At 37.0% G+C, this 27,594-nt stretch overlaps 1 protein-coding gene across 27 annotated transcripts in view; it reads left to right on the top strand.

The window, feature by feature from the left end:
* Nucleotides 1-27,594, top strand: part of LOC306858326 (CUGBP Elav-like family member 2) — a 145,603-nt gene that overhangs the window by 93,254 nt on the left and 24,755 nt on the right. For 18 of the 27 annotated variants that reach the window (XM_079398790.1, XM_079398796.1, XM_079398801.1 and 15 more), the window contains 4 exons: nucleotides 6,439-6,635; nucleotides 15,315-15,397; nucleotides 20,688-20,736; nucleotides 24,701-24,835. In XM_079398790.1, the coding sequence (XP_079254916.1) occupies nucleotides 6,439-6,635; nucleotides 15,315-15,397; nucleotides 20,688-20,736; nucleotides 24,701-24,835 (464 nt within the window). Of the gene's footprint in view, nucleotides 1-6,438; nucleotides 6,636-15,314; nucleotides 15,398-20,687; nucleotides 20,737-22,093; nucleotides 22,151-24,700; nucleotides 24,836-27,594 lie in introns of all 27 variants that reach the window. The other 9 variants (XM_079398788.1, XM_079398809.1, XM_079398808.1 and 6 more) reach the window with 1 other exon arrangement.

Here is a 27,594-nt window from a genome sequence, read left to right on the forward strand (position 1 = left end):
GCCGAAAGACGGCATCTCTCCAGCTCGCTGCTTCATTAGCAAGTGTGACATTTATCACATCCGTGCCTCGCGTTTCACGAGTTACCATGGAAACTTCTATAGCACCCACCTCCCCTTCACACTTTTAACAAGTGGAGTGATTAACAGAACAGTTTTGTACATCTCACACATGCGCTCGCGCACACGCGCCGATGCCTGTCATTCTTCGCAGTTCAGCTGGCATGTTTTTTCGCCCGTGTGTTTTTGACTGGTTGGAAATATCTCCGCTCAGACCTTGAAAAATGATTCTCTTTTTATTTTGTAGGTTTGCTTTGTTGTCAACTGACTTTGTATGTGATGTTTACAGGAAACAGTTTGTCCTAGGTGATTTTTTCTAAATATAGTCGGAGTTTGACATCTCCCTGACAGTTGACGAACACGATGACAGGAAATATCTTCCTGGAGTCACAGTGCCTGTCTGACCTTGATGTGTGAGATTTGTGTGTGTGTGTGGTTAAGTCTATCTTGGTCAGGACATATGAAAGGACAAATGCTCATCATTGGCTGTTTTAGATCCTATGAGCTGCCTACAGCATTTTTGGAATTCATAAGCGAGTTTGAAGATTGACAGGTTTGAAAGCAGTTGGAACATACTAATAATGCTTAATAATGAAAATAAAAATACGCCATTTTTTATTCCATATGTTCATACGAGCCTACAACACTCAAAGTATGTTGTTTGAGCATTCAGATGTACCTGTAAACCCCAAAATAGAGTCAATATGAATATTTGTACTTGCACAAAAATAGGTGAGATTTAAACTTGTGTACTTGCTTATGATGATTTGTATGTACTTCCTATTTCAGCTCACTAGGGTTTGAGACAAAGCCATTATGTCCTAAAACCAAATTGGAGAATGAACAGTCTTAGTCTTAAATACATGATTCTACCACAAATTTGACACCGAATGGGACATTCAACATACAGGGTCACTGAACGGATGGTTTCCCCATCATAAACGTGACTGACAAGCCCTGAATTATGGCACGATGAAAGAAAGACAGAGAAATAAAGCGGTAGATGAACCATGGAGAAACAGAGATAAATCTTCCCTATTAAGTGTGGATGGATTGAGTATTTTTCAGCGCTCGGAGCAAAACGCCTTGTTTTTATGACCAATGAGATTAATTAGGATCATAAAGCTTAACTGATGAGTGGAATTAAAGCATCACCTGTCGCCAGCGAGAGAGATATACGACAGCACAGCTGTCAGACAGGCGGTGTTAACATCTAGTGACGATTGGAAAAATAAATAAAAATCACTTTTTCCTACTCTTTCTCACTCTCTCCTGCTTACATACACATACACATACACACACTTGTCAGCTGTGCTCTTTTTTTAAACCGAGGTAATTACAGGTTTGCGACCCCCCCCCCCCCCCAGCTGCCTGTCAACTAATGTGTGTGGAATGGGTGGAAGAGGGATTTTGTATCCAAATTAGTTTCATTTTCACAGTCTACTTGCATTTTTTTTCTCTCTTTTCGCTCCTTATCAGTCCACTATATGTGTGTGTGTGTGTGTGTGTGTGTGTGTGTGTATACGTGTGTGTGTGTGTGTTTTACACACTGTATAACTGTATTATATTTCTGTTATTGTAGATGCATAGGTCCATATTCTTTAACCAAGCTGACAGATGAAGTATTTTAATCAATGAATAATACAAACGTATACAAATACACTAGGTATTATATACATAATGTTGTGTAAAATATACACAGTTATCATATAATTGTGTTTATAAAATATGTAAAAATGTATGCAAAAAAAAATATATACACACACACACAAAATACAAAAAATAAAAAATATGAAATGTCAAATATTTACAATTATATACAAATATACACACACTAAATATAATATAAAAATATGTATATAACAGTATATGCATAAAGTATAAAAACTGCATAGTATATAATATAAAAATACATACAAATGTGTCATAATTTAACAACATATTTATTTATTTATTTGTGGTAGTTATGGCAATACCCCATAACCATGAACATAAAATATCTATAAATATATAAAAAAATATACATTTAACTATACCAGATTTTAAAACATTGTAAGTGCTCTGAGATTCTGTAACCTTTTATGGAGGCTGCTTAGGCGTGAAATAACCTCAGTCCAACCATTAATCTATCTCCAATCATAATTTGTTATATTGCATTTATGTTTATATTACCATCCAGCCTATCTTTAGAAGCACAAATGATTGTCTTGCTGGCTTGCAGTGTTATTGCACTTGTTTGTAAGTACATGAGTGAGTGAGGGAGTGAGTGTGTGAGACTGCGGACTATCAGAGTTCCTTACATCAGCAATCCCCACACACACACACACACCTTAAGAGCAGCCCAGGCTGATGGAAGGTCTAGTTAAGCCATTAAGGCAGACAATTGACTCAAATTGAGAGGGAAGTGGATAGAAAGAAAGAGAGAGAGAGAGAAAGAATGCTATGGCAGGAGTGGATCCACTTGACAACTTAATCTGAGCCTCAGGACTTACATTCAGACAGACAAACACATACACACACACACACACACACACTTTCATTTTCACCTTGTGTCTGGCTCTTTCTCTTTCTACCTTGTCAGCACAGAAGGGTGAAAGAAAGATGGTCCAAATAAAGGACAATGTATTTAAACTATCAATGGCTCGTCTCCTTAGGCCTTTGCAGGGAATTGTAAGGAATTTAACGTTTGTGATTCCACGTAATGAGTCTGGTTCCTTAAGGATTCCTTTTAGCACCTGATAATCCTACTGTAACTGTATTATACCATTTAGTCTACTTTTATTTTGTGTATAAACAAGTCCCTTTGTTGTGGATGTTAATTTCATTTTCAAACAATGCATTGAATGTGAGCATAATTTTGGTCGTTTCGATTAAAAATGAGTGGTTTATAATATTTTCTGTGTGCGCAATATGTTCAATACCATTCAAAGGTTTTGAATCGGTAAGATCTCTTAATGTTTTTGAACGTCATCAATTCTGTATTCATTCGATCAAAATTAGAGTAATAGGTAACACTTTATTTTAAGGTGTCCTTGTTACAAATGTTACATGTACTTTACAATAAATTATGCATAATTACATGCAAGTAACCCTAAACCAAACCCTAATCCGAACCCTAACCATATAGCGAGTACATGTAGTTAATTAATATTACTCAGTACTTAAATGTATAATTACACTGTAACAAGGACACCTTAAAATAAAGTGTAACCTTATTTTAACTTTATTAATTTAAAAGAGTAATGTTGTGAAATTTTATTAGAGTTTAAAATAAAATGAATTTTCAGCATCATTACTTCAGTCTTCAGTATCACACGATCTTTTAGAAATCATACTAATATGCTGATGTGTTGTTCAAGATAAATGTATTATTATTATAAATGTTGAAAACAGTTTAATATTTTAGTGGAAACTGTGATTTTTCTGGATTCTTTGAAAAATACTTTAAAAGAGCTGCATTTATATGGAATATAAATAATTTGTAACATTATACATGTTTTTACTCTCACTTTTGATCAATTCATTGCATCCTTGCTTACTAAAAGTATTCAATTCTTGAAAAATGTTTCAGAACCGGTTCTTGATTTCCAAGCCCAGCCCAGTGTGTGCGAGTGTCCTCCAGCACACTGTTACAGGCTTCCTGTGACTTGTTCCATTGTATTCCTGCAGTCGGGACTTGTCGAACGAAACAATTACTAATTGTGACACACACAAGCGCACACATACACGCACAACACCCTGACACTCGCAGTCCCATCCCTCTCTCTGTATCACAGTCAGTTTCTGGCTCTCGGCCTCTATGTTTGTGTCATGCTTGCTTTTTTCGCCATTATTGCTTTTTGATCGGCGGCGAGGGGCACCCTTATCACTGTGGTAACTGCTGGGGGATTTATTGGGGTGGGGGTAGCTGAGCAGCAGTTGACGTGGCGACCCGAGAGGGCGGCTTTCCCGCGGCGCAGGCAGAAATGTCCTTTAAATCGCTCAAAGACTTGGGCGTCTCCGCGGAGAGAATAGGGTCCTTCTGCAAGAGATGGATGAATCGAACCCAGAGGTTTGTGTTTCTTCTCTTTACCTCCGACCTTTTCTTTTTATCAGTTGCTGCTCTTTAACTCTAGGCCTCGTTCTTTTGAATAGAATGACAAATCACTTCATCGACTTAAAGAGAAATTAGGCTTTGTGAATGTGAGTTAGGCTTTGTGAGTTAGTTCTTTATAGCTTTTTTCCACTTCTAATCTGTAAATTTAGTGCGTTGTGTGTGTGTGTGTGTGTGTGTGTAAACCGTCCATAGGAAACAATTCCTGAATAATCTATATACAGGCCTCATGATGGATTCTGTCTATTTGTGTGCTGAGTAATTGTTATAGTCTCCATATTCTACACTTTTGTAAGTTACAAAAATTGTGTTTTTTGTTAAGTACATTTATTTATTAACTAAATAAAAATTTTTTAAATGTCTTTTGTCAGTTTGGAAAGGGATTGACATTTTATATTTTAAGTATTTCATTCATAAATATTCTTTCTTTCTTTCTTTCTTTCTTGTGATTGTCATAATTACAGTGATTTGATTTTTTTTTTTGCAGTTTTTTAGTTTCTTAAAAAAAAAATTGTGTGTGTATACATATACATATATACACACACACACACACACACATATGTATGTATGTGTGTATATATAGGTATGTCAGTGAGATATTTTAGTTCCTCAAATCTGACAGACCAGCACAGTATACTGAGAAAAGAAATAATTTCTCCTTTGTACAGAGAATAGTGCTTAATTCATGTCAAAATGTCCTTGGAGTGATGCACGTTTCGAAGGGAAGAAATTTGAACGGTTATCTTGAAACAGGAGGAGAAGGCTTACTCACAGAATGCTTAGTGCGATAATTGGTCTCATGAGGAAATGATTATGCTTCTTCGCTGAGGATAGAAGTGTTTATTTATTTCATTTTTTTATTTATTTTCATATCCGTTGAAGGGCAGCAGGCAGGTTGGCCTTCGATCAGCAAAACCAAACTAAAATTTAATTGAGTAGACACTAAATGATTTTTGAGTTTGTTTAGGCTTGTTCACACGTTTTGTTATTTGTAAGCTGGTAAAAAAGGAAATGTGAGTGTGGGGGTCGATAACGCTCTCTTTGAGTGCTTTCATCTGGAACTGAAACAAGCGCCTGAAATTCCTCATGAACTCGTTGAACCAGCAACATGGGCGTCTAGGGGTCACACGGATCCAGCTCGCACCCTGACTCAGCTTAGCCGTTTTTATCATGTCACGATTTGTTTCATTCTTGTGTGAATCACTCAAAATTCTGCATTCAATTAATGTTGAAGCTAGTATTTGTGAAATTGTGTTTGCAGTAAACCGCTTACAATGGATGTACACATCCATGTACTGAAATGTACTGGGTGCTTTTAAAGCCGAAATGTTAAAGCACTTATACTGATTCTTTCATACAAAAAATTATTTTCATTAATGTATTTCAAATTTTTCCGTGAATAAAGTTGTTCCAAGAATAACAAATAAACCTTTTGATGTTGAATACTTCTATAACAGAGCGAATACAGCTTTACATGGTCATGGCATTAGTTGACAGAAGCAATTTCATCACAATAATCTCATGGTAACACAAACAATACTGCATGTAAGTTTTATAATGATATGTGTGACCCTGAACCAGAAAACCAATCATAAGTAGCACAGGTGTATGTAAATATATCAAAACGTAATTTCTGATTATTAACATGCATTGCTAAGAACTTAATTTGATCAACTTTAAAGGCGATTTTCTCAGCATTTTTTTTTTTTTTCTTTTTTGCACCCTCAGATTCCAGATTTTTAAATAGTTGTATCTCAGCCAAATGTTGTCTTATCCTAACAAACCATACATCAATGGAAAGCTTATTTATTCGTATAAATCTCACTTTAAAACTGAGCATTATGACTGGCTTTGGTTTTGGTCCAGGGTCACATTTTAATAATCATGAAATCATTTGCCCCATAGAATCCCAATATAAATTTGCTGTAAACACGCATTTTCTTTGTTTTTACAAACTGAGGAGCAAATTAAAGTTATTTTATATGGTAATAGAGCTTATTGAACCTGGAACAGAGTCTGAATTGTACCTGCTCAGAACTATCAACACATACACACACACATGACACAGCACACACGCTGAGTGTAATAACACTGTTGTGATTTTAATCAGGGTTTTTGTCTCCATGTCTTCCTGCTTTAATGAGGAGCAGTTGTCGATCTGTCCGGCCCAAATTTGCTCCCGCTGTGAGCTCAGAGACCAACCCCTCTCACTTTCCATCTTTCAGTGTTTTCAGACAACGACATGCGCTGTTGACACTTCATAACGCTTTCTTTCTGTTTCTCTGCAGTAACGGTACAGCTGGGAAGATGAACGGCGCCCTGGAACATTCGGACCAGCCTGATCCGGACGCCATTAAGATGTTCGTGGGTCAGATCCCTCGTTCCTGGTCCGAGAAAGAGTTAAAGGAGCTTTTTGAGCCTTATGGAGCCGTCTACCAGATCAACATACTGCGAGATCGTAGTCAGAACCCACCACAGAGCAAAGGTAGCGTGCGTTTCCTGTCTTAATACATCACAAACGCCATCGCAGCAGCAGGGTGTCATGCTGTGTTAAGTAAACCTGCTCACATGTGTGATGTGTTAGCTTGATTCTTGGACTTCCTGTTTTGCGTCTTCATTTCCTGTCTGCCTGTTTCTGACTTGCATCCTCCATCCATATCTTTCTTTTTCTCCATTTCTCAAGTCATGTTCAAAAACCTGTTTAGGCATTGCTAGAATACATTGCAACAGGCTCAGTTAAAACTGCCGCCAAAGATGGCGAACAGAAGAAAATATGCTTATAAATATTCCAGATTTCTTCTGAATTTTTAATTGAAATAAAAGCTGACAGTTTGGCACAGTATTTGTGATGTTTATATCTTCATAGTATCGCAATATTAGCTTAGCAACAACAAACAAAATTGGAGTCTCCCAAGCTGTTTGCGCACTTCGTTGCTGCCTTTATGTCCTTCTTGAATTATTATCTTCATGTGGTTTTGGTCAGAAATGTTTGTGTTGGTCAGTTTCATAGTTATTTCTCATTTATTTTTTCATTTACGAACAAACTGCAATACAACAAAATTAAGCGCAAAAGATTCACACAGAATGTTCATTTTTGAGTTTAAATACATGTAACGTAAGGCAGTGAAATGAAAAAAAGCTAGGTCTTGAGAATCGCTTGCCCAAAAGGAGAGCATAACAATCAAAGATTAACATTAGCATGTTAACATAAAAACAATGGAAGCTTTAGCTTTATTCATCAAACAGTTCTTTAAATGCATGCAAACTAATACTTGTCAACAGTAACAATTGAAATGTAGCTTCCACCTTGATTCTCTAATTTACACACCTGCAGCTCAGAAAATCTTGAACTTAATTCAGACTCATAATTACGACATTGTGGTGGCATTCATGTTCGCTCATCTCGTAGATATGGTCCTTTCAACACGACTTGAATGCAGTAATGTTCCAAATCAGTCATTTATGTGGTTTAGTTTTGGTTCCGATGCCGCCTATGTAGGCGGTAGACAGCGAGGTAGCTCTCTGGGTTTCAGAATAGCGCTAAAGCGTAGGCGTTAACCTCGGTTCTGCGGAGTTGTTAACACTCAGACAGGAAGATGGCATGTACACGTTCACAGTGCCGCCCATTCTCTCACTCTTATGGAGGATGAGTCAGGGCCGAGTGGGAGAGCATTACTCAAGTCCTGTACTCTCTCTCTTGCACACACAGGCATTGCGACGGGTATCTCCGGCAGAGCCGAGGTGTGTGATTGGCTTTCAGACGGGGTGATGAGTGCTCCTGTAGTTCAGTTAGCTGCAGTTAGAGTGCCTCTCTCAGGTCCAGCTTCATCAAGACCTCTGACACAGCCGTGGGGCCGTAATGGCCGCCGCTAGCCTTCAGCTTCACTCTAACCCATTTTCATTTAGGAAAAGGTTGTCTGTGCACGACTCCGGCTGTTAAATTAGACGGTATTAAAAGATTCCACCAGCTCCACCAACAAAGTCGCAAGGTGAGCGTTAACTTCCCGCTTGTCTCTCTGGCACTGTCTTTCCCTGTGGCGTCTACCAATTAGAACTGATTTACTCTAAAATGGATTTGGTTTTCCTTTTTTTTTTTTTTTTTTCTCCCATAAGGACAGTTTTCCACCTTTTGAAATTACCAATTAATGGGCAGATTATATTAAGAAAAGTGTGCCAGTTAACAGGACTCAATTTGAAGTGTCCTAAAGCAAAATAAACACACAGTATTAGATAACCTGAGATTGTACTCAAGTTCACACACACTTATTCTAGTTTCTGTGACTTTCCACTGACGCAACCTACTAGTTTAATACAGAACCTGTCCACAAGCTAACATGACACATTGGAGTCTTTATTTAGTTTTCAAAAGTTTTACACTTTTTTTGGGGGAACTAACTTTAACAACTGAAGTAATGCATTTTATTTGTTTATTTATTAAATGTTTAACAAATAAAATACATTGCATGCATCCATTTCTGCATTATATGCAATGTTAATATAAATGTTTAACATAAATTAATTGCATGCATCAGTTCACACATTATATGCAATAATAATGTAAATATTTAACAAATAAATTCATTGCATGCATCAGTTCACACAGTACTAATAATAATATAAAGTTAATAAATATACTTAAATAATAACTGCTTTTTGATTTCGCACTGTCCGTCAAGTGTTGCATCCTACCTATAAGCAAGCACGTCTTTATTTTGTTTTTCTTTAAGATTTACATATATTTTTGGGAACTCACTTCAACATCTGTTTTATTAATTAATTAATTAATTTATTACAAAATGAAAAAAAATGCGCACATCAGTTCACACGTTATATACAGTCAAACCAACATTTATTCAGTCTCCTTCAACATTTCTCACATTATATCACAGTTTATTCGCTATAGTTTAGAAAATGGTGATAAAATATGACAAGAACTCAGAGTTTAACTGTCAGAACAAATTGATCTTGATAATGTCAGATAACTTTGATAGAAAGGTATGTAATGGATTGCAATCAACCAACAATTATTCAGGTGTTAAATTTTGTTCAGTCTGTGGTGTAAAAAGGTTGCATTAGCAATTAAAGCAAAACATGGTCAGGTCAAAGTGTCGGAATAGTTTTTGATCCCAAATTTTACTGGTAGTCAACTGTATGTAGAATTTTTGGGTATAATACAGTTCACTTTATTTTGCTATCCTCGCTTACATAAATTAACTATAGCGTCCTGCACCCACTAGTTAAAAAAAAAACAAACAAACAAAAAAAATCTAAAATTACATCTGGTGTCTGAATAACTTTTTGGTTTGACTGTATAATATTAACATAAATTAAATACTTCAAATTTCAAATATTCGAAATATTTTGAAACATATATAAACAAAAATATAAAACTTTTTTCCTTCATTTGTCAAATACAGTTTGTTACACACATCAGTTCACACATCATATATTTGTAATAATAATTAAACTAAATATGTATTCAAACATATTAAATATTGATATATATATATATATATATATATTGATATAAATATATATTTGCATGTATTTTATAAGTGGATGGAGTAGATTTGCTTTTGCGTGCCTCATTGTCCATCACATCATGCTGCACCACAGCAGTGCAGACAACTGGATTATAATGGAAGCAATCTAGATTTGCATCTTGTTGTTGTTTTATTAGCTTCACACAGTGAGGGCAATATTCTGCACCCTTGGTCACTGACGTTAGTGCTTCCTGGTTTAAGACAGCGGCACCCAGCCGAAAAGTAGTCACACTTGCACACATCCCAGCAAGGGTGCGTAACTGCACCGAGTTGCGGTCTCAGCGGTTTAATCTATGATCATGCGCCCGCTGTGCCGATTCAGTGCGGGACGTCGTGTCCTGTGCTCTATGTGCGTCCCTGCCCAGCCGCCATAGCCTGAGCATCAGCGGGGAGGTGCTTCCGAACAGACGGCGTCACAGATCGCCTGCCCCATGCGTGTGTGTGCGAGGCCAGAACGAAGGCGTAGAATATAAATGCACCCAGAGGTGAAGAGCAGGAATTGTTTATCAGAGCTGGGTTGCAATTTAGAGTGGTCCACAGACGCGCGCACACACATAGAAACAGACTGTCCCTTGTTGATTGAGTGATGTGAGAGCGGTCCAGGGCTAAATGGCCCTGAGCAGCTGGGGTTCTTTAGTAAAGATGTATTCCTGTCTGCCTTTGAAGTCCGTCACACACACATACACACGCCTACACGCTCACAAGATGAATGGATGCATTTGTGTGTGCATCCTTTTCAGTCCCTGGACACGTAGCATAGCCGCAGAATGATACAAATGTGTGTGTGTGTGTCCTCTAAGGCCAAATGCAGATGTGCTATGCTAATGTATTGAAATGTATTCTAACAGATACGTGTGTGTTCATGGGATTAAGTCCATAACTTTAGGGCTTTGGACGGTCTGTCTCGTATAACAGATCAAAAACTGAATCTGGGAAAAATTGGCATTCAAGACATTTTCATTTACAGTCAACACGAAAACGGGATCCGCACCTGTTATACTTCCATAATGTGACACATTTCCGAGTGAAACGAGATGGAGAATGCTTAGGGCGGTTCATTTTGTCCTTCAGGAATTAATTGGATCATGAAAAGTGGCAGTTTTGGGACTGAATTCACAGTCAGTTGTGAAAGACTACTTTCTGTAAAGAAAAAAAATATCTGGGAACTGTTGATTTTTAAACTGAAAAGGAAAAAAGTAGTATCGGAGAAGGGGTGGAGCAAGGGAGGCAGTGCCTCCTCAAAATATTGGATGAGAAAAAAATTGTAGTACAAAAATATAACAAAGCAAATGTTACAAAATAACATTAAAAAGTGAATAAATGATTGAAACATTGTCCAATAGCGACACCAGTAGGTAAAGTTACAGTGGGAGTCGGTCTCTCTCTCGCCTCCCCTGGGCCCATTGAGTTTTAACAGAGTCCGTAAAACGTGCCGTGAATGGAGGAAGTCACGTGAGAGGAGGCAATGCCTTCACCACAATATGTTTGGTTATGTTCAGCTTTGATTGGTTCATGCGACAAATCCTGCCTCTTGTGTTTGTGCATGTTCCGCAAATCAGACTGAATGAACAATATAATGGCATATTAATGGGAAGACTACTTAAAGTAAACAACTCACACACTTAGATATAAGCACTTTGTTACATCAAAATAAGACTTGAAATGGAATGAAAACATGGTCTGGGGGAGTTTTTAGCGAGTAGTCAATAGTAAAAATTGTTAAATTAACTATTAAAAAGAATATCTGAACAGAAGTTCACAAATAAATTGTTAATGAGTTATTATTTTGGAATAAATGTAAAATGCTTACAAATACTAACTAGATGAGATGTATACCTGGCTAAATAGAATACTGATTACATTGCTAAAGGAGACATCAGATGCCCATTTTCCACAAGTTGATATGATTCTTTAGAGTCTTCATGAAAAGTCTATTACATACTTTGGTGAAAATTTCTCAATGGTAATGTAAAACAACACCTTTTTTACCTTGTCAAAAACAGCTCTGTTCACAGCAACCCGTTTCGATGCATGTCCCTTTAAATGCTAATGAGCTCTGCTCACCCCGCGAATGATTCGCACGAACATAAACGCATTTAAGTAGATCAGGGGGCGCATTCCTTTCAGAAACAAAGGTAATGCACTGTGTCTTCAGTGGCTCAGATGTCGAGAGTAAAGGACGACTGCTTCTAATGGTGTAAGACATTTAACCAAGAAAATGTGACTTGGACAAAAATCTATTTTTGTTTTTCGTGAAGAACAATAGTATTAATTGTATTAGTACTAATGGTACAACAACATCATGGAACAGATGTGGAATTCATTTTAAAGAAATATAGCACAGGTACACTTTTTAATAAATTATCAAATTTAAAAAAAACTTTCTGTTACTCTTAGATGTGCAAATACTCAAACATGAGCCCTGGGTTTGTAAGCATGCACTCATGCTGTACGATATTACAGAATCCGTCCGTCAGCGAGTCTGAGCACGAGTGCGAACAATCACAGAGCTCTTGAGGCGGTTGTATGCCTCGTGGTTTTATCTTGTCTTATCCGTCTCAGGTGAGGCATGGACTTTCAGACCGTACGTCAGCAGTCCTGCCACGTACAGATGTGGAAAACACTTTGAGGATAGCTGTTCTGACCTCCCTGCCTGGGATTGTCAAAAGTTTCCAGTGTCGCAACACGATTAAACACAAACCGCTGTCAACAGCCAAGGAATGAGTTGCTGGCAGAATCGAGAAAGCCTGCATTTCCTTCACTTTTGCTGACAACACAGGAATGAACATGATCTTATTGGCTGACTGGTTCAAAGTAGCGTATTAGCGTTGTTTTGAAGGCAGCATTTTAATGATTTTGGACATCTCTATGTTCTAGAAGGACCTGGAAAAGGAAAATGATATGCAAAATCAATAAGGCACAAGTTGTCATGTGTGTTTTGGTAGAATGTGAAGTACCCGTCACATTAAACATGGGGAAATCAGCAACAGTAATATGATAAATGATTATAAATTAAATAAATAAATAGAGTGTGAGTGAGTGTGATATACTATGAGTTCATAGGTGTGTGTATGAAGCTCTTTACAACAGATTTGAGCATGACTCTTCTGTCAGAACGATCAGATTTCTCAATCTTATTCTTAACTTTACCTTCACTGGTCTTACGCAAGTATATGATGCCTTCCAAGTCTTGTTGCAGTGGAGTGTTACTTAATACTACTGGAGTATTATGAGCTCATGTAGTATTACTGTTAGAATAGCGGTGGAGTGTTTAGGCTCATGTGGTATTAACTCAAATCTCTGTACACAAAACGCATGTGAACACTCCCCCTATATCAAATGTTTCACATTTGTTTGATAAAACCAGTACCATGTTTATGAAAACAAATTTTTGTTTATTGCTTATATAACTGTAAATTTACGCCATAAAGTCTGGTCCACACCGAAGCTCATTTTGGCCAGGAACCGCCCACTGAGACAGGAAGCGACCAACCATCCGCCTTTTTCATTTTCAAAACCAACAAGTCAGATTTAAGCTTACAATTTTGAGAAAGCCCTCTGTATTTTTGTGAAAACAGACTGCATGTCTATTTAGCAGATATGCTACATTAATTCTGGATACAATCCTTTGGGGTCAGAATTTTGTCTTCAGGCACAATGGTGATTGATCAGAACCGGGATCTCATTAACACTTCAGTTCCTAGGTCACACTTAATTGGGATTGAACTTCAACCTTTGTGTTAATGGCCCGGAACCATTAAGCCCCCCAGCCAGGACCAATGTCAATTTTGACTGATGGGGATGTTTCAGGCATGTTGGGAGTTTAAATGTGTATGATCACTTACTGGTGTTTGGTGTGTGTGCGTAACACTGGGAACAGGGTTGTTTTGGCCATGGACTGGACTGCACTGTTGCCAGAGATGAGTGAGTCCTTAGTTTATCTTGCCAAAATTCTCCTTGGCAGTAAAAGGGGATTCAGTTCACTTATTTTTTTTTCTTGTTCCTCTTCTCTTTTCTCTCTAAATATAACATGCCAGCACTCTCAGCTTGCTTTAGCTGCACACACACATACATACAAAGGTCCCCAGCTGATTCTTTCTGTCAGTCCTCGCTGGTGATCTCTGCCTGTTTTTATGTGTGTGTGTGTGTGTGTGTGTGTGTGTGTGTGTGTGTGCACTTCTGTGCTCCAATGCCCAGTCAAGGACAGTGATGCATACTGTACATATACTCATTTTCAATCTTCTGATGAAGGACAGAGCCTTTTGGTCAATCGGTTTTGGTGGCCTCAAAAAGTATTGTGAAATTGTGTAGCTTAATGGAATATGTGTATTAAGTGTTACATATTTAATTTGAGTCTGAAGTGAGGTTTCAGTCTGAAAATCAGTGTTATTTTTTTGTAATATATATAAACTATTATAGTATTTTTTAGTACTCTCAATATGCTTTTATTTGTATATTTTTAGTTTTAATTTTGAATTGCTTTTGTAATTTTAATTAGTTATTTTTTTACTTCTATTTGGCCTTATTTTTATTTGAGTTTTAGTGTACTGTGAAGTCAACAATTCTAAAGTTTTAGTGTTTCATCTCATATTTATATTTTATTTCATTTCAGCTTTATTTCAATTAATACAATTTTAATAGTTTTAGTCTTAGTTTTAGTTAACAATAAAACACTGTTCAGTAAAAAACTGTTGGAAAATTATAATGGAAAATGGAAATGAAAAATAATAGAAATTATATAACAAAGCTTCCCATTAGGTTGTCCTCCTCGGGTGCAAAGAAATACATTATGTGATCAGTGTCTGATTCATAATCAGCAAATGACTCTTATGAACAGGTTTTTTAATTGAATTATTCAAAAAGAGTCATGCAAACATTTATTTATTTATTTGTTTTAAAATAAAATATTATATATATATTTAAATATTTATATAAAACATTTTCTTACATGAATAATTGTGCTATTAAAATTGTAAATAAATAAATGTTTATAAATATATTTATAAATGTAGACATTTAAATAAACAAATAAATAAATAGTTTTAACCTTTTTTTGTTTTTACTTACTGAAATCTCATTGGTCTAAAAGTCCTGTGTCTGTTGTTGGTGGTCTTTGCATTTCTTTTTTCTTTACTTTACTTTTTCTTTTCTTTTCTTTTCTTTTCTTTTCTTTTTTTTTCTTTTCTTTTCTTCAAAAGTGTTCTGATTTAATGCCATTGTGCCACAATGTGCAGTGTTTTCTCTTTCAGAAAGTACAAAAGATTTTTTCACACATGGTCAGAGCTTTTACCTTAGTCATGCTTGCAACAACATGAGGCATCAAGCTGGGTTGCCCCGCCCACAGTGAAATCTCATTGGTCCAAATTCCCACTCCATATGTCTGTTTATTAAGCATCAAATATTAGCCTCTTTTCTCTCATTCTTGTTCTTGCTCTCTCTCCCTCGTCCCTTATCTTCTCTGTGGTGTAGTTTGGCAGAGATCTGTATGACAGCAGTGAGATTGTTTTCTCTCTCAGCAGGTAGTGAGACGAAAAGAAAAAGATCAAATCCACTTGGCTTATTGCATGCTTAAAATGCTTACCTCTCTCTTTCTCTCTCTCCGTCTCTGTCTGTTTTCCTAGGGTGCTGTTTTGTCACATTCTACACACGGAAAGCTGCCCTGGAGGCCCAGAATGCACTGCACAACATAAAGACCTTAACTGGGGTGAGTGTTTATTTATCGGCTCATGTCTGTCTCTCTCTGAAAGCTAGCGAGGCAGAGAATTTCTTATTCAAATGACGACAGTTTCAAGTTTTTAATCTGGTTTCCTTTGTTAGAGGTTGTAATTTAGGAAAATGTGTGAAGTTGTGTTGAGGAGACAGGCTTATGGTGGTTTTTTGTCTCGAATCAAAGAGCAACTTTAATGAGTGTATGATTTGCGCTTTCTGACGGAGCGAGTGATGTTTGTTGTCATGAAATCAGAGCCCTTGTTCTTAAAATCCAGACACAAATGGTTATGGGAGAGATTTGAGCTGTACACTAGCATTCAAACATCTGTGGTCAGTAAGATTCAATTCAATTCGATTCAATTATTTGTTTGGGAAAGTAATTAATAGTTTTATTTAGCAATGCAGCACTAAATTGATCAAAAGTTACAGAAAAGACCTTTTTAAAATATATAAAAATTAGAAAATGGATATATATTTCAGATAAATGCTGTGCTTTAAAACTTTGCTCATCAAAAAATCTTATTTACAGTATTACAGTTTCCATAAACTACAGAGCATTACAGTTTCTACAAAAATATTAAGGAAAAAAGCACCAAATCAGCATATCGTTGCTGTCGGGCGGAATCCTCGCATCTCCAAAACCATTATTTTTCAGGAAATTAAAAAAACAGCATATTTTTTGAGTTATTAAACGTTGTATCGTTAAAGTTGGTATTATACCTTATATTGCTATCATATACTGTTGTGTACCAACATTAACACAACATTTCCCCAAAATCATGTTTAATCGGAGATACAAGATTTATGATTTGGGAGCAGGGAGATACGAGATTACGCTGCCATTGATAAGAATGGCACGGACACAGACGTCGCTGCTGCCAGCAGTGTTCATCAAAGTCTGCGGTCGCGTTGAGCCTTTTGACCAGAGACAAGGCTTTAAGAGCTAATCAAAGCTAATGATTGTGGTTACATATATCTTCCTAAACTCTATTTTAAACGTTAGAGCTATGAGTGATGCAATACCAAAATAAAACGATAAACTGACTAGGCTGTCTAATGGGCGGAAATTAATCTGCACGCAAACAAAGTCGGCAGTCGCTTTGAGACTTTTGACAAGAGAAAATGCTTCAGTAGTTAAGCAAAGCTAATGACTGTGGTTACATACATCTTCCTAAACTCTATTTTAAAGGTTTAAGAGCTATAAGTGATGCAATACAAAAAACGATGAGCTGACTAGGCTGTCTAATAGGTGGAAATTAGCCTAATCTGCTCGCAAATTTACCTTCGTGGCTCACGGGCTTCCTTCTGCACCGAAGCATTACAGCTATCGATTTTTAACAAAACAGGCCTACTCAAATGTATCTAAGCTAACTATTTTCACTCGTTATTGTCTAAAAAACAGAGTTATCCAAAGACAGGCTTACTTGGCGACAGTAGACCTGTCGCCCTTTTTTCTTCCATAAATAAATACGGATCGAGATCAAACTGTAATATATAATATATAAACTGTTATTATATAATTCATATAACTGAAACATGAATAACCACTGTTTTGAGGACATTTACCCCAGAGGACGTGTTGCTCGACGAGGATTTGTTGCGACTTTCAATCTTGAGGAGACATAATGCCGCGAGGCTCCCGCAGAGTGAAGAAGAGGTGGAGTTACAAGACTTCTCAGACAGTTGAAGTGTCCAATGGAGTTAAGAGATTTGCTCTCAAGCTATTTTCAACACTTTACATTGGTTAATAATTTGTAAAAATAACAGACCCACGTGGGGACTGACCAATAGCATCGATTTGTGAAAAAATATGAAATTGACAAAATTTGGACATAGGAGGTTTCTGCCCGACAGCGACGATATTCAAATAATTTCTGAAAGGTCATGTGACACTGAAGACTAGAGTGATGGCTACTGAAAATTCAGCTTTATCATAAAAAGATATTACATAAAAAAAGAAAACATTATTTTAAATTGTGATAATTACAGTTTTACTGTATTTTTTGAATACAGTTTTATTTAAAAGGAATGCAGCCTTAGTGAGCATACAAGTCTTTTTTCAAAAACATGAAAAAATTGTACAGAATTGTAAATTACAAATTTTGAACGTTAGTGTATTTCATAGGCATGCACTGATATTAAAATTCTGTCTGAGACCAATTAAACCAGTGATTATTCCCATAAACATATAACCAATGATGAACAATAAATGCCGGATTTTAAAATCTGACTCCAATAGATTCAACCAAATAAATTAAAAATTAAATACTGAAAACTAAAAGTAAAGGGTTTATAATTCTACAAGTGATTTGTAGACACCTGAAACATGTTTGTGTACTTGTGCACTGCATGTTTTTGTGCTTAATGTGTGTTTGTGTGACTGTATAAAACCGTATCAAAGGTCACTATCAACAGTAATAAAATGAAATGTAAGGTTGTCCATACAGTCAGAGCAAGATTCATTTTTTGAAAACATAACAATAGTGCTATTAAAACACTGACAGATAAACTGTTTTCTTGCTTTTAGTATCTACTTTTATTGTCATTGTTTTCAAATCATCATTTTGTTTAGTTATAAATGTTGTTTTTCCTATTCCAAACCCTTTAGCCGACGGCAGACCTAGAGATGTCACATACGATTATCATATCAATTGCTGCCATAATCAGATCGTCTCTGAAGCAGCGTGTGTGTGAGGACGATTGAAGGGCTAATGTAGGACATGTCTGTTAAAGTATCATCCAGCTGTGAATGAATTCATCTCTCTCTCTCTCATAATGTGATTGTACATTAATTCAGTTCACTGAAGCCTACTTATACACTACAAGATCAGTTCAGTTTTGTGAATATGCTTGTTGTGAAGTTTTTGGGCAGTAGACATTTATTTACAGTAATTACAGTCGCAAATGAGCAGGCCCAAATTAAATCTCAAATCTTTATGCGTATTTTGAAGGAAAATTGTAGAACTCTACAGAATGGATTCGTAAATGTTAGCTAAGGGGGTTAATAAGACTGTAGTTAAAAGCAAAATCAAATTATTTAATGAGAAAACATATTTGCAAATTTAATAGACAAGTCGGGAATTTATTTAATTTGATCAGTGACCGGCGTTTTAGTTCTGCAGAAATGTGCAGATCTGTCTGTCTGTCTGTCTGTCTGTCTGTCTGTCTGTCTGTCTGTCTGTCTGTCTGTCTGTCTGTCTGTCTGTCTATCTATCTATCTATCTATCTATCCTTGCTGCTTTATTTAAGTTGATTAAAAGATTTCTCCTTGTGTGTGTCCGTGGGTTATCTGTTTCTGACTTTGACAGATGTTATCAATTTCCTCATCTGAATTGGTTTCAAGAAGGTCTTGTCTGAAAGTGTATCTCTCTCTAATAAAGGTAGTTGCAATGTTGTTGTTGTTTTTTTTTGTTTTTTGTTATATATATATATACACATGTACATATGTATGTATGTGTGTGTGTGTGTGTGTTTAATTACAAATCACTTACTGCTAGTGTTTATGCCACTGTGAGTGTGTGTGTGTTCTGGAGAGTGTGGCAGCTTATAAAATCCCCACTGTGTGCCCATCTGTCTGACTTCTGTGATCTTTTACCCAAATACACACTGTGTGTGTCTTCAAACCACTGGACTACACACACACACAAAGAAATTAGCAAATTTTCTAAACATTTCTTATATATATTTTTAATTGTAAATACAAAAATGTTGTATGGTTTGTGCCCAAAGAGACCAAATAACCTCAAACAACAAACTTGGGTCTTTTAAAACCTTTAAGTATTCTATCCACGGTCAGAAAGAGCGTGTGTGTCCTACAGGATCAGATGCCTGAGGATGCCGGCAGCAAGGCAAAACATCAAAGACTGTGAACGTGTGTGTGTGTGTGTGTGTGTGTGAGAGAGATGAAGGGCAAAGGTCAGAGTTGAAATGAAGTAAACGGATATCTTCAGTTATTTCTGACTGCTTTCATAATTCGATCTAACCCAAGAGTTATGGAGCTGTCATTCTGTCTTCAGCTGCAGATGTTGACTTCTTTCAGGTGTCTGTATGTGTGTGTGTGTTGTGAGAGCAAACGTGTATTTCATGAGAAACTGCTAAGAGAGCATGATCTCTGTAATTAGTGTCATGGCCTTTAATGGGAGAGAATGAGAACACACACGTCCACAAGCTTTGTGACAGCCACATGTAAGCACACACACACCATACAGAGAAGACAACATTACCTACATTTCACTGCTGGTTATACTCTGTATAATTGTGTATGTGACAAATAAAACTCTTGAACTTGAACAACATGAATATTGGGAGATACAGTAGATGCCGTGTGTGTGTGTGTGCTGGACAGATCTGTTCTATGGCAGTATATCCAAGCTGGATTCAAACTTGTTGACCATGAAGCTGAAGGTGTTACAAGAGGAGGACAGATTTTGAAAGAAAAAAAAAAGAGAAAATAGACAAGCAACCAAAAGTGGAGGTGTAGACTTAGCAGATGTTCACAAAGAACATGTTCTTGCTTTCAAAGACAGTAAGCACAACATACATGAACAGAATGCAGGGGTTTCTAGACTCATGTTTTGTTTTTGTTTGCTTTTATTTGGTTCATCTTAGGTCAGACAGAAACTAACAATAACCTACATATACTATAAATAATATATATATACACATGCGTGGTTTCAGTTTTTAATGTGAATTTCACAATGGTTTTAATGCCTTTTTGGCAAAGTTTCCTTTAAAACTGTGCTAGTAAACTAGTTTCATACATCCTTGTGACGCAATTTTTCAGTATTTGAGAAAAGGGTAATTGAATAGCATCTCTGATTTTAAATCTGATGACTAGCAAAGCAAAATTATTTACACAAATCAGTTCTAGGTCAAAATGTTCATTGCAATAATTTGGTTTTAAAATGGTTATGTTTTAATTGAAAAAAAAAAGAATATTTGGCAAATTATTCAAAAAATCGTTGATTAGAGATTAAGAGAACAAGAACAAGTGTGTGCGAAAGAAAGATGGAACGCAATAAACATTTCATTGGCAAAGTGCTGACAAATCACCTTCATCAAACCCCCAACACGCGTACGTCTTCATTCTGCTAGCATCTACTGAGATGAAGAATAGAGTCAGCGGAAAAAATGACGACACATTAACAAGATTACAGTGATAATGTAGAACATCAGTGCGGCAGTGAGATGAGGTTGATTATGTGCTGGCGTGAGCGTTAATGAGTGTGTTGTAGTAAATGTGCCGTGTTTGTGTAAATGTAACCCGTGTGTGTCCTGTGTTTCAGATGCACCATCCCATACAGATGAAGCCCGCAGACAGTGAGAAATCAAATGGTGAGTGTCTGTATGCGTCTCTTATTTTTCTCAGGTCATCTGACTGTACGTTTGTTCTGGGGGTTTGTCTCTGTGTTTGTGTGAGGGACTGGGAGATGGATAAATTAATGAAACCCAGGAGAGCCGCGGGTCAAGAATAGTTTAAGTGTGTGCCCTGGCAGTGACCCAAACACATATACACACACTCACATAAGCCATATTGCTCACAAAAAGTTTTTATAGATGTGGTTAGGTAGTCCACTGTAAGGGAGTTGGTGCTTGGCCAGGGGCCCACATTTCCAGAAACTTGAGAGCTGAATTATGATATAAATATAACACCTATGTTACTACATAACATAGTAAGTACATGTAGTACAAAGTTTGCACCCCCGTTCAAAAATGTGGGTCAGTGTTTCTTTGTGCACATCCTAATTTTCAGCAGCCATTACTCCAGTATTCAGAGTAACATTACTTTGGAAATTATTCTAATATGCTAATTTGATTTCAGTTATTTCCATTGTGGAAATCATGATATATTTATTGATTGATTGATTTATTTGAATTTTTTGATGGAAAGAGAGTTCAAAAGTACTGCTTTTATCTATTTATGTGAAATAATTTGCCACTTTTAACAAATTTAATACATCCTCACTACATGAAAGTATTGTTTTCTTACAAAATAAATCAATCATACTGACTCCAACATTTTATAATGGTTATATAAATTATAATAATTTTGTGCAGTAAAATTTAAATACTTTGTGTGTGTATGTGTGTGTGTGTATATACACTCACCTAAAGGATTATTAGGAACACCATACTAATACTGTGTTTGACCCCCTTTCGCCTTCAGAACTGCCTTAATTCTACGTGGCATTGATTCAACAAGGTGCTGAAAGCATTCTTTAGAAATGTTGGCCCATATTGATAGCATCTTGCAGTTGATGGAGATTTGTGGGATGCACATCCAGGGCACGAAGCTCCCGTTCCACCACATCCCAAAGATGCTCTATTGGGTTGAGATCTGGTGACTGTGGGGGCCATTTTAGTACAGTGAACTCATTGTCATGTTCAAGAAACCAATTTGAAATGATTCGAGCTTTGTGACATGGTGCATTATCCTGCTGGAAGTAGCCATCAGAGGATGGGTACATGGTGGTCATAAAGGGATGGACATGGTCAGAAACAATGCTCAGGTAGGCCGTGGCATTTAAACGATGCCCAATTGGCACTAAGGGGCCTAAAGTGTGCCAAGAAAACATCCCCCACACCATTACACCACCACCACCAGCCTGCACAGTGGTAACAAGGCATGATGGATCCATGTTCTCATTCTGTTTATGCCAAATTCTGACTCTACATCTGAATGTCTCAACAGAAATCGAGACTCATCAGACCAGGCAACATTTTTCCAGTCTTCAACCATCCAATTTTGGTGAGCTCGTGCAAATTGTAGCCTCTTTTTCCTATTTGTAGTGGAGATGAGTGGTACCCGGTGGGGTCTTCTGCTGTTGTAGCAGAAGTGTTGTGGCTTCACAAATGCTTTGCTGCATACCTCGGTTGTAACGAGTGGTTATTTCAGTCAAAGTTGCTCTTCTATCAGCTTGAATCAGTCGGCCCATTCTCCTCTGACCTCTAGCATCAACAAGGCATTTTCACCCACAGGACTGCCGCATACTGGATGTTTTTCCCTTTTCACACCATTCTTTGTAAACCCTAGAAATGGTTGTGCGTGAAAATCCCAGTAACTGAGCAGATTGTGAAATACTCAGACCGGCCCGTCTGGCACCAACAACCATGCCACGCTCAAAATTGCTTAAATCACCTTTCTTTCCCATTCTGACATTCAGTTTGGAGTTCAGGAGATTGTCTTGACCAGGACCACACCCCTAAATGCATTGAAGCAACTGCCATGTGATTGGTTGATTAGATAATTGCATTAATGAGAAATTGAACAGGTGTTCCTAATAATCCTTTAGGTGAGTGTAAATATATATATATATATATATATATATACAGCTGAAAAAATAGTTTTTTGAGATAATGTAATCTTGTTAAAACTGATTTCATAAGATTGGTATCGTTCAAGAACTGGTATCGGTATCGGTATCAATATCGAACATTTTTTAACGATACCCAGCCCAGTAAAATAATACGTCATAGGTGGTCTATGGTTAATACACGAGCTAAAATATTTTATCAGCTAGAAATTGCTTTTGTGTAGAGTAAAACTTGCTTGAAAGCCATATTAATGTTTAATTTGCTTTGAGTCGATTCTTGAACCAATCTGTCAGACTGGTTCACAAATCAGTCTGGATGATCCTGAATTACTCTGAAACAGAATTATTTGCCAAAAATCGTATCCATTGATGGATAATAACTTTCTTAACGCTAGTTATTGGCCTTATTGTATTTGATTTGCTGCATGTTATTGCAAAGAAAAATATTTGTTGTAATATTTCATCAAAATACAATACCTTGTTCTGCCTCTAAAATGACTTATAATGAAAATAAAATGGTGTGCGAATAGAATTTAATGCATTTTCTTCAGAGTCAGATTGGGCTCTGCTACTTGTCTGTGTAAAAGGATCCATGTCTGTCTGTCTCTCTGAGTGACAGTGATGTCATAGTGACCGTACATAAAACATCTCTCATAGATGATATTATATCAAGTGCTCACTGTAAGCATAGCTGTAATGCATTCATTCTGTTTATTAGTGAACACAGTAACCCATCAAACTGAGAACCCTGCTCCTGTGTGTGTGTGTGTGTGTGTGTGCGCATGCGGTTAATCTGATATGACACTGTGTGTGCGTAAAGGCGAAGCCTTTGAAACAGCACTTATCACTGGCTCATCCTGTCGCTGTTAAATGCACAAACAATTCAAACAGCAAAATAAACAAGTGAGCTATCGATTTCCCAGAGTGCAGCGGCTTGCTTATCGGCCACCCAGCGGTAAGAGCTGACACATTCTTTATTAAAAAAAATTGGATTACAGTTGCCTCTCTCTTGCTCTCTCTCCATCTTTCTCACACACACTCGAGCATACACAAAAGCACAACTGCAAACTGTCACTGAATATATGATTTCATTGTTTTGTATATGTATTTTTTTTATATTTCCTCCTTGTTCAGGCCTCTTCCCATTATGCTGATCATTTCAGATTAGAAACATCTAAAGGTTTGCTTTTTCTCTCACTCCGTCCAAGGTGTCAGAATGTTATTCATTTGTATGGAAATCTCTCTCTAAAATTTGAATTGTGGTCATTGTGATATAATGTTAAAAATAAGTAATAAATTCACATTCTAAGTTTAAAAGCCACAATTGGGGGATTTGATTTGATTTGATTTTATTAGATTTTTTCCGCAGTTTCATGAATATTTGTGCAGTATTTATGAGTATTTCCGTATGTCATTAAATGCAGTTTGTACACATTTTATCTACTGTTCATTAAAAAAATAGCAATACAGCTTGCCAGAAAACTATACTCATTTAGCCGGTTAATGAGGTGAGCAACAAAACTACATTTCCCATCATTCTTTGTGGCAGCACAAGAATGATAAAATACACAAATAAAGCATCAATTACACACCTAATGCACCTTTTCATTTTGGTGTATTAGTGCTAAAAAGTTTCCTGTCTTTATGGTGAACTGAAAAGGGGGAGAAATAAAAATGAAATTGCTCAACACATCCATTTTATTATCAACATAAACGCACATCACATCATAATTACGGCCTCTGAGCTCGTGAATAGGTTCTTCCCAGGAGGACTAGAAGGCAGCACACACAGATTACGGGCAAGAGAGTGCGCTCGGGTCATTGAAAGAAAGATCAAAGAGAACCAAGCGAAAATTTGCAGTTTTGTGTGTCTGGGCTTGATGTGCTAATGAGACATTGATCACATGCAGCCGTAACGTCTTTTTTTTTTTTTTTTAACCACACATTGGTCACATTTGTTTTTTTCCTTCCTTCTTTTCTCTCAGCGGTGGAGGACAGAAAGCTGTTCATCGGCATGGTGTCGAAGAAATGCAATGAGAACGACATCCGGGTCATGTTCTCTCCTTTCGGACAGATCGAGGAGTGCCGCATCTTGAGGGGACCAGACGGACTAAGCCGAGGTGAGACACGTACTGTACATACTGTATTTGTTTTTACATTTTTTTAAAGGGAACATATAATGGAAAACAGGATTTTTCTTGCTCTTTTGAAATAAGTTTGATGTTTACTCCAAAATTTTCAACGCAAATCTAACACTGTGAGCTAAACAAATGTGAAGCGATGAAGCATCACAATGGGTAGCCACGCCCACACTGAAACCTCATTGGTCCAAGACAGCTTTCCATGTAGCTAAATACTAAACAAACAAAAAAAATGTTTTTGATTGTCAGTGATTGTTTTGTGTCACACAGAATTTGAGTTTTTATGTGAACGGACTGGACTATTAAAGGTATAGTTGAAGTAAATGAAAATTATTAATTACTCAGCCTCATCTCGTTCCAAACCCGTAAGACTTTCGTTCATCTTCAGAACACAAATTAAGATATTTTTGATGAAATCCGGGAGTATTCTGAGCCTGCATACACAGCAACGCAACTACAACGTTCAAGGCCCAGAAAGGTAGTAAGAACATCGTTAAAATAGTCCATGTGACATCAGTGGTTCGACCTTAATGTTATGAAGCTAAGAGATTACTTTTTATGTGCGAAAAAAACTAAAATAATGACTTTATTCAACAATTTATTCTCTTTCGTGTCAGTCTTTGACACATTTTAACAAGAGTACCACAACTATTTTAATGATGTCTTTACTAGCTTTCTGGGCCTTAAATGTGTCAGTTGCGCTGCTGTCTATGGAGGGTCTTGGATTTCATCAAAAATATCAACAAAGGTCTTAAGGTTTTGAAACGATATGAGGGTGAGTAATTAATGACAAAAGTTTTGTTTTCGGGTGAACTATCCCTTTAAGCAGCTTATGCTGTCCTTGCAAACAACAGTGTGAATTATCAACAATCTCATGGCAATTTGTAACTATTTTACGTTTTGGCAAATCGGTGACTAATTTGCATGTACAATCTCATTTCTCAATATCGCAGTGATGTTTATGTTTAGGGGTGGGGTTATGGGTGACCCCCCCCCCCCCCCACACACACACACACACACAAAAAAAACAACATGTTTCACATCAGCTCATACGGAATACTTACATTACTCTGTGAGATTGGTTGTAACTACAGCAGTTTGACATTTAGCAAATCATAACAGGGCTTATTTAAATATAGAAGTCTTAAAGGTACAGTAGCAAAATCAACCTGTTTAGTTATAAAGAGTGTGGGAAACTATTTTATGAGTGTTTTTGGTGCAAGAAGCTAATTTTATCTGTGGACTTGCAACAAAAGTATAGAATACAACTCGTTATATGGAGCACATGTTTAATATTACTATGTTTGTGTTTTTATACTTCTTTAAAGGGATATTTGTTGTAGACATATGCTTATATTCTGATCAAACATGGCAGTGAGAGATACTAGTTGGTGGATTTACCATTCTAGCCATCAATGTCTAGTGAGCAAAGTCAGTTTATCACAGTTTGTTGGAGGATGTTTGATTTCCATGTGGTACATAATAGTGTTGAAGAGTTTCCATCTTGATGTAACCTGCAGGGAATTACAGCGTACCTCCAACTTCCCACAATCCTCTGCTTTTGCATACAGCCATCTTTTATCACTCGTTTATCCTCCTCATCCACTCCTCTAGTCGTCCCTCCATCCTCCACTCATTCGCGTTACTCCTCCGCAGTCCTTATTTTCCGTCTTTTCCTCCTGTCCTCATGAATATTTTAATTCCACAGGAGATTAACTTTATTCCCTGAGCTCGTGGTTGGAGATATATTTGAAATGCTTCTATGAGAGAAACTACCACCCTCTCCCATAAAAAAGGATTGGATGAATAAATAGATGAGAAAATGTGTACGTAAAAGAGGTGTACGGTAAAGCCCATGGACTAGGGCGACTTTAAAAGCGCTCTCGTGCTGCTATTAAAGCGGTCTATCAATCATCATTGAACTTCACTATTAATAAAATATAGATCAGGCCACATGCGAGCGCAGTGCCCTGGGAGCTACCCCACTTTCTTCAAAAAACTCATCTTTCGCTCTCTCTATCCCTCTATATCTCCCTCGTTCATTCTCTTTTTATGACACTGACAGGTAATTGTGTTGTTTTTACCACAGCTACAACATTTGTGAGGGAAAACGTACAATCAGACGGTCACTATTGCAAGGAAAACACCTGAGCATTAATTAAATAAATGGACATGAAACAGTGATTTGACTTGAAATTATTTTAATATTTAAAAAGTAAAAGATGGTATGAGACTAGCAGAGGAAATCCTTTGACTAGGACAATTATGCCATTTTGCGCTCATTATACCAAAAACTTTGACCCCAGAATGCTACGATTGACCAATCACCAGCAAGTATTCCAGAGGGCTGCGTAATAAGAATAATTAATCACTTTCCTTGGAAATTCTTTCATTTGGTCTCCTCGTTAACAGCTTCTCATCAGATCACAGTTCGTTCGAACCGTGAACGAACTCTGCAGTCGCAGGTCAGCAAAAACGAGGACTTTGAGGGTTGAAAGAGAAAAAATTTTCTGCATTTCTCCCCACGAGACAGTTTCTCTAGAGTTTCGCACCCTGCCAGTGCTCACAAATATCACCCTTAGAGTGTCCAAAACTGCTTTAATGATGAGGCTAATTAAACAACTCTAAAAATAAACAGCCTTTCATTCCGCTTTCACTCGTGGTGATGCTCCGGTTCGCCGGGGCCAGATTCACCAGCTCTGAAGACAGAAAGGAGGTTGTATCAGAGCGATAGTGAA

This window comes from Barbus barbus (genome assembly GCF_936440315.1).
Source record: "Barbus barbus genome assembly, chromosome: 39".
Classification (NCBI taxonomy): Eukaryota; Metazoa; Chordata; class Actinopteri; order Cypriniformes; family Cyprinidae; genus Barbus; species Barbus barbus.